The 19,907-nt window shown below is 42.0% G+C and overlaps 2 protein-coding genes across 4 annotated transcripts; one reads left to right on the top strand and one right to left on the bottom strand.

The window, feature by feature from the left end:
* Nucleotides 1-555: 555 nt before the first annotated feature.
* On the top strand, nt 556-11,289 carry GTPBP4 (GTP binding protein 4; the record flags this gene model as incomplete). Its single annotated transcript, XM_014944870.1, has 16 exons — nt 556-747; nt 1,997-2,100; nt 2,178-2,314; nt 2,941-3,041; nt 3,407-3,499; nt 3,978-4,169; nt 4,257-4,322; nt 4,931-5,020; nt 5,458-5,568; nt 5,836-5,913; nt 6,023-6,074; nt 6,660-6,760; nt 7,828-8,025; nt 9,053-9,118; nt 10,430-10,564; nt 11,089-11,289. Coding segments are annotated over 16 exons (1,869 nt in total), but the record flags the coding sequence as incomplete, so codon positions are not given.
* Nucleotides 11,290-12,334: 1,045 nt separating this feature from the next.
* Nucleotides 12,335-19,567, bottom strand: LOC106889779 (isopentenyl-diphosphate Delta-isomerase 1). Of its 3 annotated transcripts, none has more exons than XM_014945188.1 (5): nt 19,374-19,567; nt 17,554-17,714; nt 16,476-16,568; nt 14,954-15,084; nt 12,335-14,299 (listed from the first exon to the last, which is right to left on the bottom strand). In XM_014945188.1, the coding sequence occupies exons 1-5, from the start codon at nt 19,490-19,492 to the stop codon at nt 13,982-13,984; spliced, it is 822 nt and encodes a 273-aa protein (XP_014800674.1). In that variant the 5' UTR covers nt 19,493-19,567; the 3' UTR covers nt 12,335-13,981. The 3 variants fall into 3 exon arrangements, with proteins under 3 accessions (XP_014800674.1, XP_014800673.1, XP_014800672.1); XM_014945187.1 differs by lacking the exon at nt 19,374-19,567 and adding an exon at nt 18,715-18,895; XM_014945186.1 differs by lacking the exon at nt 19,374-19,567 and adding an exon at nt 18,715-18,894 and having other exon boundaries at nt 17,554-17,717.
* Between the last annotated feature and the right edge of the window lie 340 nt (nt 19,568-19,907).

Here is a 19,907-nt window from a genome sequence, read left to right on the forward strand (position 1 = left end):
CCCCCGTGGGACCCGTGGACTCGCCCTGGGCTGGTGCTGCTGGGCCTGGCGGCCTGTACCATGTCGTACGGGGGCGGGGGGGTCCTGTCAGAGAGGGGTGGGGTCCTGTCAGAGGGGGGGGGCCCTGTTAGAGGGGGGTGCTGCCGCCTGAGGAGGGTGCTGGGGCCGCTCTTGGCTTCAGCCCCACGGGGGTGTCGGGGTGGCCCCACAAACACCTCTCCCGTGTCATGTTTAGCCTCACGGCTGCCCACTAAAAAGTTCAGTTTGCGAGGTTTGGGCCTGCTGGGCTTCACCACCGGGACGGGCCTGCCGGCTCCCCCCGGCCCCGGTGGAGCTGGGGTCTGCCTGAGGAGCTGCGGTGGCGGCCGTGGGCAGTGAAGGATAGGAAAACTGGAGAGGGAGTGTGCAAACTGCACCTTACTACCCGGAGGTGGGAACCCACGGTTCAGGTGTTTTATCCTAAAACATACACCACGCGTGGCCTGGGTGTGCTTAACCGATCTGCACCCCCAAAATAAAACTGATGGCTTTAGAACTTGACAATTTGCGTAACTGATAATGTTTCCTGGGTTGCAGGACTTCATAGATCTGACATTGTCAAAGACTCAGCGGAAGACTCCAACCGTCATTCATAAACATTATCAAATCCATCGGATCCGGCATTTTTACATGCGAAAAGTCAAATACACTCAACAAAATTACCATGACAGACTCACTCAGATCTTAACAGATTTCCCCAAATTAGATGTAAGTGTTTTGTTGTTTGATCGTAAAGTAACTTTGCTTTCACTGCATCAGGAATACTTTTTCAACAGCATGTTGATTTTGTTGGAGTTTATTTTGGCCTGAGCAACATCTTGCTGATTTACTGTGTAGATGATTTTGACTGATTCCCAGTAGATTTTACTGGGAGTGATTTTAGGCAAACTTGTTCTGCAAAAATGGTGTGTTCTTACTAAGAAAGGAAGTCTAAATTGTGCCTGTCAATATGTTTGTCAGAAGTTGCTGTTGAATGAAGAGAAAGCAAGCGTGGGGTTTCTTAAGTGTGTTGTTTCTTAAGTGTGTTGTGTCTGTTTATTTCTTCTTTGTGTGTATGGATGTAAATTGTGCTTATGGTTAGTCTTTCCTAGACAATATTTGCAGGAAGTAAGAAATATCCAAATAGATCACATTGCTTCCCATTTTCAGTTCTTCAGAAGTTACTTTGACCTTTTTCTTGGCCCCATAAAGGATAGTGTTGGAAACACACTTTGACAAGATGCGCATAGTCTTAACTTCCCAACAACTTCAGCTGGATCCACATGTCCAGTGGGGCTTTTTTATAGGCAGTTTTCTGCTTATGCTTGAATTGTTGACCTGCGACCATGCTTTTTCCCTCATGTTTTCATATCCAGTGAGTATTACTGCAGAATTCCCATAAATCTCTTTTGTATTGTGTTTAACATCACATGATGAAATTTCTGCAAATAAATACAAAAGTAGCTGAAATATTTTGTTTAAGAGATTTGAACCGAAGATGCTTCTTTCTTGGAAATCTGAAGGATTTATTTGGGCGTTAAAGAAATGCTTCGTATCCAGTCTTACACAGAACTTAATGTAACACTTAGAAGAAGGGAGAAATTAATATTGTTGCTTTGTTTCTAGTATAGTATGAATTTGCTTATAGAAGCTACTTTTGCAGGCTTCTTGCAGTTTCTTATTTAAAAAAAAAATGCCTTCAAAGTTGTAATACAAAGTATTTTACAAAGCAAAAGATGAAATGGGAACTCTGTATGAATGAGCCTGAGATGTGTTTGCAGAAGAAATTCAAATTAAGATTTATGCATTTAATGACTTAGCAGATTATTTTTCATATGTAAGACAGAAATGAAAACAGTTTGGCTTGTATTGTCATGTGTTGCTGTATTGGAGAAAAAAATTACCTTACATAGTTGCCAAGAAGTAGTCATCTTAAAGGAAATACTAGGCTTAATTTTATTTTCTGCTTTTGTTTTAGGATATTCATCCTTTTTATGCAGATTTGATGAATGTTCTTTATGACAAAGATCATTACAAGCTGGCTTTGGGACAGATTAATATTGCCAAGAATTTGATTGACAAGTAAGGAACGTTAATTTCTTCGTTTTTGTACCTGCCTGGTTGATAGGTGGCTAAATTCTTATTTCTCATCTCCACAGTGTTGCCAAAGACTACGTGCGGCTGATGAAATACGGTGACTCTCTTTACCGCTGCAAACAGCTGAAACGTGCTGCCCTGGGACGAATGTGCACGATCATCAAAAGACAGAAACAAAGCTTGGAGTATTTGGAGCAAGGTTAGTGTTATAAATAGGCTAAAATAAGGTGTGAACAGTTAGAAAAATGTGTTTAATGTAGAATATAGACACAGGAAACATAGAAGTAGTTTAAAAAGCTCCAAGTACATGGAATTTATTTTTTAAGTAAATGGTTTTCTCTCGGAAAATTACTTAAATTTTATGGTATTACTAACGATTGTGAAATGTTTTTCTTTGCTTGAAAGTCACAGCCATGGTTTTATTTATTGTTACTTTCACTTACATATAAAGGATTGCTAAACATTTTCCAAACATTACTCCTTACTTCAGGCTTATTATTCCTTCAGATTATGTTGCCTGATTTGGTGGGGTCATTATAGCTCAAAGAAAATTGCCTACATTTTTTAAATACTTACTAAGTTTCGATGGGATCATTATAGCTCAAAGAAAGTGGCCTACATTTTTTAAATACTTACTAAGTTTCTTTTGTTTTTGTTGTATGTAGATACTTGGGGAATTTGCAAACTATTATACATTTTCATAAATGATCAATGAATTTATCATTTCAGATAAGTTATTAATTTGTATATAAACAATTCAGCATATGAATTTTTATTCCATTTCAGTAAAACTTAAATTACTTACTAAAATTTTTTACATTTCAGTGCGACAACATTTGTCTCGTTTGCCAACCATCGATCCCAATACACGAACTCTTCTGTTGTGTGGCTACCCAAATGTTGGGAAATCTAGCTTTATAAATAAGGTATGTGAATATTTTAGGTTTTTTTCAAAAATAATACAGAGATACCATTTAATTAATATAAGGTAACATTTAAACAATTTGGTGTCATTATGGTACTGTCTCATGTGAGCAGTAGCAAATTCAAATGTGCAAGTAGATGTTGTATGAAATTCCTGGAGGGATAAATGGAAAATTATGATAGATTTCACTCTTAGAGATCATTCTATTTTCCAAAATAGCATGTATTTCATGAACGTATTTTCTGATAGATAAATTCTGCCAGAATAACCATTTTTGTAGCAAAGGAAGTGTATTATAATTATGATATACTGCTTGGAACTTCAGGAAATTTTCAGTAAATGTGTGTGAATAAATCTTGTTTTAAGGTTACAAGAGCAGATGTAGAAGTGCAGCCTTATGCCTTTACTACCAAATCTCTCTTTGTGGGTCACATGGATTATAAGTATCTACGTTGGCAGGTAAGAACTGTTACTATTTTGCATTTTCTTTGAAGACTAAACTGATTATAATCTGGTTTGCCATTTTGCAATGTGAGTTGCATTTTTGTGTCTTGATGAGACACACTGTATCCGAGAGCTGCTGTGCAAGGTGCAGTGTGCCAAATGAGGGCAGTAATCAAAATCTGTTCTCAAAATGTACTTATATGGTGTGTTTTCAGTCTGAGGAAAGAATGGAAATGGAATTACTGCCAGCTCACTTTTAATCACTGTCAGATTCTGGGCCAGGTTGGGGCAGGGCTTTCCCTACTTTTTCAATACTTGGAGTGTTGGTTATTCTGAATCCTCGTTCTTCCGTTACTCCATATTCAGATTCTCAGTTTGGCTGAGTTTACAGTCTTATTTATGACTAAAAGGGAAGCATATAACTGTCTTAAAAAAGACCAGAAAGCACATATGTTAATAGTGTATCACTCCTGTTTAATTATGTTAATTTTAGGTAGTAGATACTCCTGGTATCTTGGATCATCCTTTGGAGGACAGGAACACCATCGAGATGCAGGCTATAACTGCACTTGCGCATCTTCGTGCTGCTGTGCTTTACGTGATGGATGTGTCTGAGCAGTGTGGGCACAGCCTGGAGGAGCAAGTAGAGCTCTTCAGAAATATTAAGCCATTGTTTGCTAACAAGGTAGGTTTGTTTTACATTATTGATAAACCCCAGGTTTTTATAACATGGTAACTTGAATTATGATTCTTTTTTTTTTCTTTTTGTTAGCCACTTATAATTGTTGCAAACAAATGTGATGTGAAGAGGATTGCAGAGCTTCCTGAAGAGAGTCAGGTTAGACTGTGTCTCCCACCTCTCTCTCTGTCTTCTGACATCTACAAAAATATGAAGCTTGGGGAAAGACTTTTATGTCATCATTTCTTTATCTGACTGTTTCATAGTGTCGTGGATGGCTTGGGGAAAGACTTTTACGTCATCATTTCTTTATCTGACTGTTTCATAGTGTAATGGAAAGTAGCTTTCCAGGTCTTGTCCCGTACCTTTCTTATTTGTGTTTCTCTCACTCTTTTTTTTTTTTCCTTGTGGGTCATTTTTAGGTGCCCTATAGAAAGTAGTGGGTCGTTTATAGATGCCTTATAGGAAGTAGTTATTTGCTTATAAAAGAAGAAACAGATTAAATAGAACTGTAGTTGGAAAAGTTTCTGTAATCTTTTTAGAAACACATTCTAATAAAATAGTAACAAGTTGGATGTATTGATATTGGATTAAGATTTCTATTCTTAATGTATTGGTGTATTGAACAATGAGCAGAATATCATTCTTTGGGATAATGTTTCTATTTCAGAAAATATTTGCTATCAAGATTCTTTCTATCAAGGTTTCTATTGGTGTATTGAACAAGGAGCAGAATATCATTCTTAGGGATAATGTTTCTATTTCAGAAAATATTTGAAAGTTTTGAAGCAGAAGGCTATTCTGTAATAGAGACAAGTACTCTAACAGAAGAAGGTGTAATCCAAGTTAAAACAGAGGTAGGTCTCTTTCCTCTTAATTTCATTCCAAATGAACAGCATCTTGCCTCATTTGTATGAACTTAATCTCAGTTACACTCTCCATTATAGCGGTAAACTTTAAGCTTGTGATCCTTTATAGCCTGTTGAGCCTCAGTGGATTTGGGTGCAAATGGAAAATTATGTCTAATACAAAGCATAATTTTAAAATATTTGGGGAGTTTTTTCCGAGTCCTGTTGCTTTCTCTTATTGTCAGCTCATGGTAAGCAAAAAAGGATCATGTGCATCTTCCCATGATATGTTTTATATAAAATAGTTCAGTGCTTTCTTGAGAGCTGGAGAGGTCAGACAGAAGATGAGATGTGAAGCTACGTACTTGGGATTGGAAGCCTACTGTGTCAGTTCTTGTATCAGGAAGGCTTCATTCCTTGCCTAATGTTGCCATGTGCTCTTTCAGGCCTGTGACAGACTGTTGGCCCATCGTGTTGATACCAAAATGAAAGGAAATAAAGTGAATGAAGTATTGAATAGATTACACTTGGCCATGCCAACCAAAAGAGATAACAAGGTAGGCTACATGTTTACAATCTTAAGTGTATTGCTCAGTACTTCTTAAGTAGGTAAGAATTCTGTCCTATTAACGTGAACTGATTAATATGGTGCAATTTGCTTATTTTTTTCTATAACTGCCTTTGCTGGTGGGAGAGCCAGCTTGGGATTTCGTATGCTTTGGAAATACATTACTCTGCAATGTTGATATATATAGCATTATAAAAAAAATTATTCAAACATTTTTTCCCTTTTTTATTGGGGTGGATTGTTGCATTAATCTCAGGAGCGGCTGCCTTTTATACCTGAGGGAGCAGTAGCACGTAAGAAACGCATGGAAGTAGACACACCCAGGAGGAAATTGGTAAGTGGCATCACTTCAATTGGGAATCAGCAGATGGCTTTTACATTTGCTGTAATAGCACACAGTTTTAAAATTGGAAGGTATATAAAGACATGAATTGTCTTTGCAGGAGAGAGATATTGAACTTGAAATGGGAGATGATTATGTTTTGGATCTGCAGAGTAAGTATTCTGTAGCAGTCATTATTATAATTAAGCAGTAAAGTTGGCTTTGTTTCAGTCTTAAGAGAGAATACCTAAACCTGACTTCTTTCAACTAAGTACCAGTGCCACCATTTTGTGGCATAGTGTCCTGTACTTCCTTTCCAGAGCTGGTGATCTGCAGTGACTGTTCGATTTTTCATAATGTCACTCAGTTGTTTCCCCTTTTAGAGTCACAGACATATAATGACTGGTCTGATGATTCAAGTGTTTTCTTCCCTTCTGTTTCATATTGTGCTATTTCATTAATTCTTGATGCTCTCTTTGTTAAGAAAGTATCAGTGAGACAGACTGCAGGTATTTGTTTCAGCGGGGTATCTGTTGGTTTTCGTGGCTGGGCAGTGGGTCATTATTGAACAATATTTGGCAGGAGAAAGGAGGTCAGCAGTATTTGTGAAGTTTCAAGAGAAGCCATTAAATTCTTGCCACTTAATGATATGTTGTTGTTTTTTTAATTGTGATCTTAATGTTGTTTTTTGTCATTGAACATTCTTTGAAGTTATTTTTGTCTCTTTATTAACTTCTGTTAACTTTTTTATTTTTAAGAATACTGGGACTTAATGAATTCATCTGAGAGATATGATAAGATACCAGAGATATGGGAAGGTCATAATATACTTGACTACATTGATCCGGATATAATGAAAGTGAGTTTTCTGTTCTGTTTTACACTTACCTTCCCTCTCTATCCCTTTATTTGTTTAGTGTAAACGACTGTATTCTTTGATTAAAAACAGTATGTCATGTGAACCAGTTCTTCTACATTGTCTGCACTTGCCATGGGAAAAAGATACTGTTTTCTGAATGATCAAGGACAGAATTTCAGAAGAATGGAAAATTGCCTTAGCTTGTCAGAATGATGGTGATCTTATCTTTTCCATCTTAAAATATGAGGTTTTCAGGAGAAGTTGTATTTCTTCATTCTTTGACTATAGCTAGAAGGAATGTAGCTATCAAACTTTATGTATTATTAATAATATGAAATTCACCCATCAGATTTGTGTCTACTGGAGTAAACGGAACTCAATTCTCAATTTATAACATTTTTATTGAGTAACGAGCGCTGCTCTTATTTCTTGCTGGTTGTTAAGGAGAAGTGGTGAGTGCAGGCTGTGGAGCCTGCGGGTTGTGCAGGTGGAGTCATGTGAGTTGCTGGTGTTCCAGTCTCATGTTACATATAGAAGGAGAAGATTTTTTCCAGAGTGTGTTTCCAGAAGCTGCACAGCTAGGGCAGGTCACAGGATAGTCCATCTGCGTTCACACAGTGAGCAGCTTCGGGGCAGTCACACAAACACAGCCAAACTATAACACCATGTGGTCAAGTCAGTCTGCATGGTGGTGTGCCCCATAGGTTCAAGGTAATCTATATCATCAGCTGCGTTGTGTGGCTGGAGGGGTCATTATCAGGTAACTCTGCTCCTTTGAAGGACATCACGCTGTGATGGCCCTGGGCCATGCAAAGATATAATGCTGAGGATTGCAGGTCAAGGATTTGATGAGTGTCTTAATTTTCATTTCGTCTCTTCAAAATCTCAGAAACTGGAAGACCAGCTGTGTTAAGTGTGGCTGGAGGGGTCATTATCAAGTAACTCCCTTCCTTTGAAGGACATCGCGCTGTCATGGCCCTGGGCCACGCAAAGGTATAATGCTGAGGATTGCAAGTCAAGGATTTGATGAGTGTCTTAATTTTCATTTCGTCTCTTCAAAATCTCAGAAACTGGAAGAATTAGAGAAGGAGGAAGAGCTGAGAGAAGCTGCTGGAGAATATGACAGTGAACCAGAAAGCGAAGATGAAGAAATGATGGAAATCCGACAGTTGGCGAAAAAGATCCGAGAAAAGAAGAAACTGATAATCCTGCAGTCAAAGGAGAAAGATACTCGAGGTCCGAGGATGCCTAGGACAGCTAAAAAGGCAAGTATTGAACATGTTCTGTAGTAAAACCTTGCCGATGTGTAATAGCTTTGTGAAAATACACAACAATGTCGGGCAGTGGAACTGATCACTCTCTCATGCAAATAATTAGGAGAAATATATACTTAAAGTGATATAAAATTTGTTGTGGAGCCCTCCCTATGTTGGAAAATATTATATGTATTTCTTTTTGGGAGCTAGGTATCACACTTTCTAGTGTCAGAATCTCCTGTGACCAGTCCAAGGTGATTGCAGAATAACAAACTCATAACTAGACATTTTGATAAAACGGATCTTGCTGATTCTGTATTTGAATCCAGTATTTCTTATCTCCCCCAAAGTGTATGTCTTTTGGGAGAAGGAAACATTTCTGACTGAAGTATCTCTCTTTGTCACCTTCCCCCCAAAAAGGCAGACTATTTGAAAGATCTTTACATAACTAGACATTTTGATAAAACGGATCTTGCTGATTCTGTATCCAGTATTTCTTATCTCCCCCAAAGTGTATGTCTTTTGGGAGAAGGAAACATTTCTGACTGAAATATCTCTCTTTGTCACCTTCCCCCCAAAAAGGCAGACTATTTGAAAGATCTTTAGGGAGTGCTGGGACATTGCAGTCCTGTGAAGGATTTATGGGTGAAGACAATTATGTTGCAATAAATGAAATGTGAAGTTATGACTTTCATTATCTGCTTGTGGGTTGTGTCAACGGAAGAAAGCTGTAGTCAATATAAATGGGCTTATGGTGGTATCTTAAGACAAAAAATAAGATGGAACCATACTTCTTTGAAAGAAAGATGTTTTCTTAACTGTCTTTACAGGTCCAGCGGAAGGATTTATGGGTGAGGACAATTAAGTTGCAATAAATGAAATGTGAAGTTATGACTTTAATTATCTGCTTGTGGGTTGTGTCAACAGAAGAAAGCTGTAGTGAATATAAATGGGCTTATGGTGGTATATTAAGACAAAAAATAAGATGGAACCATACTTCTTTGAAAGAAAGATGTTTTCTTAACTGTCTTTACAGGTCCAGCGGAAGGTGTTAGAGAAAGAAATGACTGATCTTGGACTCGACATGACAAATAAAGATGATGTAAGTTTTTGCTAAGTAAACACAATGTTTATCTGAAAGAGATCAATTTCAACACATGCTAAATTTCTTTGAGCCCATTTGAAATGCGCATTACAGTTGGCACAAGAGAGGTGAGATCTCTGAAGGAGAAAATAGGAAACCCAGATGAGGCAGTCGATACCTGAACTTTTGAGTGATGTGATCAATACCATTTGGATAGGCTGAAAAAAGAACATTTATCAAGAATCACATATATATATATGCACTGCTTTCTATTTGAACTCTTTTGGAATCTGTATAGGATTCAAGAAGGGGGTTTGGCTAAATATACTTCTTAATTTTCAAGTCTGCTTTGTTGCATGATCAATACGATTTGGATAGGCTGAAAAAAGAACGTTTATCAAGAATCACATACATAAATATATATGCACTGCTTTCTATTTGAACTCTTTTGGAATCTGTATAGGATTCAAGAAGGGGGTTTGGCTAAATATACTTCTTAATTTTCAAGTCTGCTTTGTTGGATGAGACACTACTATGTCAGAAATAGTAATAATGACAGATCAGCTTATCTTTTTACAATTCATTAATGCTGTGAGTTTTAATTGAAGTTTTTGAGGGCAACTGGCGTCTTTAAGTGTAAGGCAGCTAAAGTACTTCAAACAGATTTGCCTTTAGGAGACATTTCATTTTATCAGAAATCAAAAAAATACCCACTGTGTACAGCAAATGCAGCAGTGTTATGGCTGCCTAGGTCTTGAGACCTCAAATTCTTTAACTAAAGAAGGAGTTAGGGAAGAAGGAATGTCAGCACTACATGTCTGAAGTGAGCATTTATGCTTCTCAGAGCTGACTTGCTGTATTGACTTAGGAGCGACCTCAGTGAGGAGGAATTTAATACTTGTGCTGTAGGATGATATGTCTTCGTGGTGGAAATTCCTTAGGGCTTTGTCCTGAAACGAGGACACAAATCAGGGTGGGTTTCTTCATTGCTTTTTTGCTGTTGCAAAATTGCTTCAGTGTTGCTGTCTATTAATTGTCTGTGTCTTTTTATCCATTACTTATGAATCTACTCAGAAAAAAAATGAGAAAACTGGAGTTAATAATTGTGAGAAGAGTATGTTATTATTCACCGAAATTTGAATATTACTGTAGGACAGAAAGGTGGTGACCAGCGGTTGACGAGGTCGTTGTGTTACTATGGAATAACCAAAATCATGTATCACACCAGTCCACTTTTTGGGTTTTTTTGTATTAGTCTAATTAGAAATGGAGCATGCCTGAGCTGATCTTTTCTGTGTTTAATAATTAAAGTGATGTTTTGCATTTCAGGCCCATTATGTGAGGAGGTCCCGTAGTGTTACGAGGAAGCGTAAACGTGATGAGTCTGAAACCCCCAGGTCTGTGGCGCGCAGCCGCAGCTCCTCTCGCACCCCACGGGATGTCTCTGGTCTGAGGGATGAAAAGGTTTGTTGGAAATTATTTACCTTTATCACAATTAAAACAGCATAATTTGACTTAAGCCACCTTCTGGGAAACTTCCTGCCAGGCTGGTTGTGTTTGTCAGGAGTTCATCTTCTTCTTGCAGCTTCATCTTCTGTTCGTTTGAACACTCTGTACTTCAAAAATGCCTAGTTCGTTCTTAAAAATAACTTGTAATAATTGACTAAGAAAGCACATTTTAAATTTTGGTCTCTAAATGCAAGTCTGACAGAAGAGTTCTACAAACTGTGGGGTTCCACTGTAGGGAGGTTAGGAATTCTGGGGACAGTGGGATCAAGTTGGTGTAGTGGGGAAAGAAGAGTTTTGCTGCGGAGGATTCGTGTGGGTTGCAGCGATACTGATCCAGAGCTCCAGGTGGTGCCGTGCGTTGGGTGTTAGTTCCTGTCCTTGTTCAAATCCTCTGGCTTAGTGGTTGTTTAAAAGGTAAAACCAGTGACCTGGGTTACTGGGGCCGTTACTCTGCATGTCTGCTGTTTGTTTTTAAATAGATGGTGAAGAAGGTCAAGACTATGGCAAAGAAGGCTCAAAAGAAAATGAATCGCCTGGGCAGGAAAGGGGAGGCGGACAGACACATATTTGACTTGAAGCCAAAGCATCTGCTGGCTGGGAAGAGAAAATCTGGGAAAACACAGAGAAGATAAGCAGTTTTCTGAATCAAAACTAATTAAAACTAAATTTATTAAAACTAATTTCTAGTCCTGTCTTCCTTTTTAGTCATATGAGGCGTTTAAAAAGTACCTGGTTTGTGTTAGTGGTTAAGATACGTGAAGCTCAGAGGAAAAGTTCTGACAGCTTGATCTTGTAGTTCCAATTCCGTAATAAATTTGTCGATACCAGTGGCAGAAACCATTTGTAAATAGACATAAAAAATACCACTTCATTCCATTTTCTTACCACTGACTTCCATGTAGCAGTAGAGCACTTAAAAGTTCTATGTAAAAGTAGATTTAAAACGGGGTTACATCTACATACATTTCAGGTATGGAGAGAGTGAGGATCAGACTGAAATTCTGTCCTGAGTGCAGGTCCGTTACGCTGCTGTCAGCCCCTGCTTAGGAAGAGAAAAATTCTGTATCTGTTCAAGGCAAAATATATTGTCAAATGGGAAATATTCCATTTTGTGTCCCTAGATGGTCAAGAACATGATAGGAATTATCTAGAGGTTAGTAAAATTGCACATTATAATGTGTTGCCTGAACAATACACTTAAAATGCACAGTTTTAAAGATGAAATGGGAATCCAATGAAATACGAGCGTTAGAAACAAACATAAACCCAAAAAAGTAAGAGGAAAGCTTCTTTAAATAATTGCTTTTTAAATACAAAGGGTAAGAAGAGCGTGCAGATGTCAGCTTTGACATATTGGAGCATTATGTGTAAATCCATATTGTTTCCCTCATCTACTTTGTGTATTAAGTTGGGTAACACTGCAAACAAGTTCAGCGTCAAGAAAAACTTCAATGTCAAAACTTTTTAAGGGATTTTGAAGCACTGTTCAGCAAAACTTAGCTTGAGGCCAATTTTCGCACTTTATTTCTGCTTCAGGGTGTGCTTTGGCTCCAAGCTGGACACTTCAACTAGAAAAAGCAGAACTTTGCTAAAATAAATTCATGCCCCAGTCCCCCACCCCACTGCTCTGGTGGCGTCACGGGCACGCTCTTGTTTATAGCGTAGTCATGACAGAGATTAGTCCCCAAGGGGTTCAAAGTCTGGAAAGAAAACACCAGTCCACGGTTTTAGGTTAGGTATTTTAATCATAATTTTATCTTTTAAGACACAATTTTATTTAAAAAGTACTTTAAGTATTTGAAAAGTCCTCTAATGTATTAGTTCGGTGGTGTGGCTGATGGCACTGAATGCAGGAGAGCAGGGACACTGCTCCCTCACCCGCTGGCACCTGCTTCAAGAGGATCCCTCAGCTCAGGGTGACATCCAACACGCTGGGCTCTGAAAGCTGTCAGGTGTTTAACGGCTGGAGATGCCAGCACAGGGAAGCCTCAGCGCTGCAGCCACAACTGCGGTGCCAAAGAGGAACGTTGACCATTGGAAAAGTTTAGTTTCACCTCAAAACCAGACACAGACAAGTTAAAGCCACGTTTTACATGCACGAAGTGGCATGAACACCACCCTTCTTCATCAAGATGCTTCTGGAAGAAGATAATTTAAGAAACCTAGATTGAGTAGTCTGCTAACAGAAAAAAAAACCCCACAACTAAGCTTTTCTTTTGGAAAAGAAAAACCCAAACACAAAAATCTTTAATTCAAATTGAGATAGATACCCTTGATAATTTGTCCTACTAAAAAAAGCCTTCCCTTTTCCTCGTTACCAGCAATTGACTGCAGGATCAAAAAGGATTAGCTCTTGCCCTCTGGTACAATTTCTGATTAGCTGAAATGAAGACCTGATGTAAGCCTGTAAACTGTCAATCTTGAATTTTGGAGTTCAAGGGGTTTGAGTTTTCCAGGAATGACTATTCCAGTAGATGTTTCAGGGAAAAAAAACTCAACCTTGTATCGAGAGGCCTTTGTTTTCTGGAAGATGGAGCAGAGTCATGGAATGCGTGTCCCTTCTCTGGACACAGGCTACTTCCTACACTGGACAGGCTACAGTTACATTTGCTGTAATTAATTACCCCTCTCCCCTTTATTTATTTTTTTTTTTTTTTGGATGCCCTCACTCAGCCATCAACTCACCAGAAAAGGTTGGTGGGGAAAAAAAACCCCACCAGCCCCGCAGTGTTTATCACCCAGAGCTGTGACACTATTGCAGGACTTCAAAGTGAACCTCGGTCTGTGCAGACAATCCAATTACTTACGCTTTTATGTGTCTGGTTAATTATAGAGTACAGCAGCTGAAGAGATTTGCTTTCTGCAATTAAAAATAATCCTGATTACTTTGAATTAATTGCGTTTTCTTCAGGCAGCTGGCCTTCTCAACAGCAACGCAGAACTCAAGCTCTTTTGCAATCACTATTTTGGGAGGCGGCGTCCCGTTCGGTTGGGAAGGTGCCAGTTCCACCCAAGGAGCTGGAGAGGAGGCACCACCTCCCCTGCAGCCCCTGGGCCAGGACCTGACAGCAACTGGGCACACACGGGCTGAGGGTCTTCCATGTCACACCAGGCAATGGAGAAAGATGAACCCAGGGGGGTTCTTACATTACCATCACCCATTTTTATATGAGATGAAGCTTAACTCGCCCAGGAGGAACGGGGCTGGGGGTAAGAGGAGGGGAAGAGAAGAAAAAAACATTGTTTATAACCATCTCTGTATAAAGTTATTTGTTAAACATGCTCCAGGTGGATCACTTTGCTGCACCCAATAGTCAGTGGTTACCGAGCCAGCACATGGCTGTAGCCTTCAGCATCTTCCACCCCGGCTATTTACATTCTGTGTATCTTTTCATGATCAACAAATTTGTTCAAGTTAGGTAAGTTATCCCACCACTTAAAAAGAAAGGTCTCTGCAATTAGTTTAAACCACGGAGTAATTTTAACTTCGTTCTTGGAGGCTTTCTCCAAGAGCTGTTTCAGTTCCTTCTGAGTCACGTAGCAGTAGCTCTGGATCTCGTTGGGGTCGGGATTCAGCGTCACGTCCTTCCGCACAAACAAGATGTAGTCGATCTCGTGTTCACCCCAGATCCCATCAGACTTGGCCTTGTAGTGGATTCGTGTCAGGTAGGAGATTTCTTCTGGAGTTACCTACAACCAAAACACTTGTCGGAACCGGTGCCAAAGCAGAGTAATCGGCAGAGCAGGTAAGTAATTCTGGGGAAAACCTAACCATCGGGTTTCCCAGGGACACACGGCTTCTCCCAAGCCCCACGACACAAACATCATGAGCTACAAAAATGTGGAAAGCGATTTCGACCACAAGTGTAATCCAGCCAGCTTCACCCTGCTCCCTCTGCACTCCCCCAGCAGAAAGGACTGCTCTGGAAGAAACACCGAGTGCACAGGGCATCCTGCTTCCCGTGGGAGACGGGGGATCGCAGAGGGACTGGCCCAGGGAAGCTGGCAGCAGCTCCCAGCAATGCCCTCCCCCGGGGAAGCAGGACAGCCCACCCAGCTGGAAAACACACAGGCACCCACAGTCAGCCTGACACAACACAACCCTTCATTACTGTGCCATTTGGCTCATATTTAGTTTGAGCAGTGGAATATTCCAAAATACCATTTAGCGATACCGGCTTTTGAGACTCTGGAATACAGATGAAGAAGTCTCAAATTCACTAAGTTCTCTACATCTCCAAAGTTAAAATCATTTTTAGGTTTCAGGCTGACCCTGCCGGATGCAGTTAGCCTGTGAAGTGGCAAACAACTGCAAGAATTCCCGTTTCTCCTTCCTTCCTTTACCTGCTCCATGGGAATTCCTAACTCTGCTTTCAGACGTCTCTGTGCCGCTCTCCGCACACCGATGGCATCATTCTCTTCCAGTTCTAGCGGGTGGCTTAGAGGGTGACTGCAACAAGTGTTGGTGAAACAATCTGCAAGAAGTTTGTACCGGTACATTTTTGACATGTATAAAGCAGTGCAAAAAAACCCAAACCCTCACAACCCCCAAAAACCAACCACCCACCACCAGAAAACCCCCCAAAGTTAGGACAGTTACTCAACATCACAGCTTTATTTCTTTTTTTTGTAGAGAAGGGTCAGAGAGGAAGGAGGATGTTTTCCCTTCTTATTTTTCTTTCCATATTTTGCACCACGATTTGTCTGTACCAAGCCTTACTTTGCAGGTTAGTGTTCCATACACATGAGCACATACATTCCATACCCAAGACACCATCTACTTAGAGAGACAGTTTAAAAAGCCTTTGTTTATCTTGCAAACACTAATTAAAATTACTTTTGGGAGTTTATATGCAACAGATTATTGAAAATACTCCCAGAGCTTCAAGACCAGCTGACAATAAGTAGAAGTAAATAAGCAGTTTATGCTTGTGTTTAAAGAACAGATGGTCTACACTCTCTGCTTCAAGGGTATTAAAAAATTACTTAGCAGTAATGTAGAATAACTCTGATTGGCCAGCTTTTTTTTTCCTAAGAGTCTACCTCAAAAACATCTAAGATAGAGTCAGATTACCTGCAAGCTTACACTTGAGCATTTTGATTAGTTAGTGTTCACGGGGGAAAAAAAATCCCTAAAGATTCCCTCGGAAGGAAAAAAGAGGTCTTTCTTCCCCGAGTTGAAGAGGGTTAGAAACACTTGAATTTGTTTTCCAGCTGAAATCCTGAAACAGACAGCTTTATGCTTCCTCAGACACATCTTGTGTAAGCTATTTTTCTTTCATTCCACTTCTTATTTTTATGCCTCTCCATTTGCATTTGATAGTAATAGTTCGGGAGTCTTCAGAGAGCACACGCTACATACTTTGATCACAGGGTCTCACTTTTTCTATAGTTAAAAAAGCGTTTGTTAATACTGACACAGACAAAGGTCTGCAGATCCCACTGAAACAGCTCCACTCAGCACAGCTGCTCCCCAGCAGCGGGGCTCCGCTACACAGCAACTGCGTGTGTCACCAGTGGAATCAGAACATGCTCCACAGCTACTGCAGCAATTGCTTCAACTCCACTAACCAGGTCTTGCAGCACAGGAGGTAAACAAGGCACGCTCTGCACTTGCACCAACAGGATCAAACAAGTCAGGGAACGATCATTTCCCAGGAGTATGTGTAACAATACGCTAGTGTTCCCATTATCTTATTCCATCCATCAGGCAAGCACATCTCAAACTCTTAAAAGTACCTCCTCTCCAAAGAAGTAAATTCTAAAAACTCAGAATAAGTCACATTGTGAAATTAGACTGGCACATTTTAAAAAATATCGATTTAAGCAAAGCATTTTTATAAATACAATGTCTTTCAGTACTAACCTGGAAATGTAATTTTTGCATTTGACCTCTGCTGCAGCAACAGTTTATTTTCTGTATTAAATAAGAAAACACTGAAAGCTCGGTGCAGTAAACCTAAAAACAAAACAAAACAAAACAGACAGAGCTATTTAAAAGGAGAAAAACCCAAAATATATGAAGACAGAGTTTAAGGGCTTAGAATGCCCTAATTTTTGCATAACCTAAATTTAAAATTCATATCGCTTAAAAAGGAAGGATTTGATAAAAATCTCAGAGTTATTTAGGTTTCTCTGTCAGCTTGTGCAAAACATTATGCAATTAGAAAAGAGCTAAGAACAACAATGCAACAGAAGAGTTCTCCTAAACTCGGTCAGTTCACCGTTCTGAAGATGCACGTTTGAGCAAGCTTCTAAGGAGGGCTCAGCATCCATAATTTACTATCAAAAAGCCCTAAAAAATTGTATGGAAGTACAAAATCCCTTAAAAACAGTACAATTGCTGTTTTCTGCAACTTCTGAGTTTGTTATTCCTCACTCTACAGGAAGATGCTTCCCATGAGTATGGAAAAGGAGGTCATAAACTACTGCGAGGGATGCACAAATCTGACCAACCTCAAATAAACTCCACAATCAATCAGAATGACAGCAACAACAAAATCCCTTTCCTATTAGCAGTATTTGAAGTAGAACTCTGTGTGAACTGCTTAAAAATCAAAGTGTCTTCTACTTGAAAAGAACTTGGTGAAGAAGCAAGTGTCATGCTTTAAAAAAAGCTACACAGAATCAGGTATCTGTAATAGGAATATAGTACTATTTTATCATCAAAATGTGATTCAAAAATATTTATCAAGACATACAGCTTACATCCACAATGCCACATTTTTCTCCTTTGCTACTGCCTCCAACTGTGTATCCCTCCATATTGCAGTATTTTTGAAATCAGACAAGGTTACGCTGGGGGGAGAAGGGGTGTGTGCGGAGAACTTTCTCTGGTTTGATCCAACACCCACCTGAGATTAAGGCTTTAATTTAATCATTACTATATTTCTAAAAATATTCCATCAACTAAATGGTTCATTTAGAAAGTAAGCAAGCTGTACCTTTGTCAATGTTTTCATTCAAGTGACAGTTTTTCTTGGTATCTGCTCCAATCTTATTATCATTTTCATCAATAAGGATGCACATCTCTGCCAAGAGCTGCACCTGCTGCTCATCCAGGTGATCGGTGTTTACTTCAGGCATTGTGAGGGTAGCACACGTTCTACTGAAATAAACAACAAAAAGCACAGTCGCTCAATAACAGTAACATCTACAAGGTTCTTTCTGGGTAGAGTGTGAGAAATAATCAAATGGCTAAGTTTTCCGACGTGGTGTAAATTGTGCACCAATTGTATTTTTGGGGGGGTTACATGCTTTTGGATTTCTGAAACTTCCTACCCACGATATCAAATGTTGCAATGTGATGTGTAGGTGCCTAAAAGGTTTCTTTTTTTGTTTCTCTGAAACTCCATGCAGTGGAGAGGCTGCCGCAGGCCAGACGTGCCAAGCATAACATGTGCCAAGCGTAACATGGTGGTATAAGAAATCCAATTCCATATTCCACACAGCACAGATGTCACCCTGCCCGATCCCACAGCATATACATTGCCAGACAGCATGTATACTTCCCTCCTCATCAGGGAGAACTAAGTAACGAGGATTCCCTGCCCAAGCACTTCTGCTGGGGTCTGGAGCACAAGTGTTATGAGGAGAGGCTGAGGGAGCTGGAGAAGAGGAGGCTGAAGGGAGACCTTATCACTCTCCACACTACCTGAAAGGAGGGTGTAGAGAGGTGGGGGTTGGTCTCTTCTCCCAGGTCACAGGTGACAGGACTAGAAGAAACAGCCTCAAGTTGCACCAGGGGAGGTTCAGGTTGGGCATCAGGAAAAACCTTTACACTGAGAGGGTTGTCAAGCCTTGGGATGGCTGCCCAGGGAGGTGAATGAGGCACCATCCCTGCAGGTGTTCAAAAGACGGGCTGACACGGTGCTGGGGGACACGGTTTAGTGACGGTATTTTTGTCAGGTTGCTGGTTGGACTAGATGATCTCGAAGGTCCCTTCCAACCCAGACGATTCTCTGCAAACACCCCCCAAACCCTGTGGTGGCGACCTCTGCCTGCCGTGGGCGCGCTCCCCCCCAGCTCCCACCGCCCCCTTCCCCGCCGGGCGCGCTCCCCCCGCGGCTGCCCCGCTCCCCCTCTCCCCACCCCCGGCCCCTCACCTCCGGGCCCGGGCGGCGGTCGGGAGCGACTGGTGGCGGCGGAGGCAGAGAGGCCCCTGAGGGAGGGGGGCTCCGCGGTAACGGCCGGCGGTAGCGGCCCTCCGCAGCACGCGCCACATCGCCCGTCACCCCGCCGCCGCCAATGGCAGCGCCCACAAACACCGACGTCACCGCATCGCCCGATCGCCCCACTGCGGCGCGGGCTGCCCAGGAGGAGGGACTAACAGCGGCAAGAGGGGAAAGGCGTTCCCAGGTCACAGGTGACAGGACTAGAAGAAACAGCCTCAAGTTGCACCAGGGGAGGTTCAGGTTGGGCATCAGGAAAAACCTTTACACTGAGAGGGTTGTCAAGCCTTGGGATGGCTGCCCAGGGAGGTGAATGAGGCACCATCCCTGCAGGTGTTCAAAAGACGGGCTGACACGGTGCTGGGGGACACGGTTTAGTGACGGTATTTTTGTCAGGTTGCTGGTTGGACTAGATGATCTCGAAGGTCCCTTCCAACCCAGACGATTCTCTGCAAACACCCCCCAAACCCTGTGGTGGCGACCTCTGCCTGCCGTGGGCGCGCTCCCCCCCAGCTCCCACCGCCCCCTTCCCCGCCGGGCGCGCTCCCCCCGCGGCTGCCCCGCTCCCCCTCTCCCCACCCCCGTCCCCTCACCTCCGGGCCCGGGCGGCGGTCGGGAGCGACTGGTGGCGGCGGAGGCAGAGAGGCCCCTGAGGGAGGGGGGCTCCGCGGTAACGGCCGGCGGTAGCGGCCCTCCGCAGCACGCGCCACATCGCCCGTCACCCCGCCGCCGCCAATGGCAGCGCCCACAAGCACCGACGTCACCGCATCGCCCGATCGCCCCACTGCGGCGCGGGCTGCCCAGGAGGAGGGACTAACAGCGGCAAGAGGGGAAAGGCGTCGGGCGCGGCCAACCGCAACACGGCGAGGAGGAGGCGCTGACCAATGCGGAGAGGGGGTAGCGGTCAGTTAGCCAATGGGAGCCGGGAAACCGGGTCAGGCGGCGGCCCCACCCAGCGGGGCGCGGCCATTTCCGGCTGTTTCTGTGGGGCGGGCAGTAGGGGCTCGGGCTCTGCTCCTCCGACCGCAGGGTTCCGGGGCGCCTTTCCATCGGTGGCCGCCGGTGAGGAGCCTGGCCTAGGCAGGGGGGTAGGCTCGCCAGGCTGGGCCTTGGTGGGGAGCGCCGCA

The sequence above is a fragment of the Calidris pugnax genome, unplaced genomic scaffold (genome assembly GCF_001431845.1).
Source record: "Calidris pugnax isolate Ruff unplaced genomic scaffold, ASM143184v1 scaffold54, whole genome shotgun sequence".
In the NCBI taxonomy this organism is placed as follows: domain Eukaryota; kingdom Metazoa; phylum Chordata; class Aves; order Charadriiformes; family Scolopacidae; genus Calidris; species Calidris pugnax.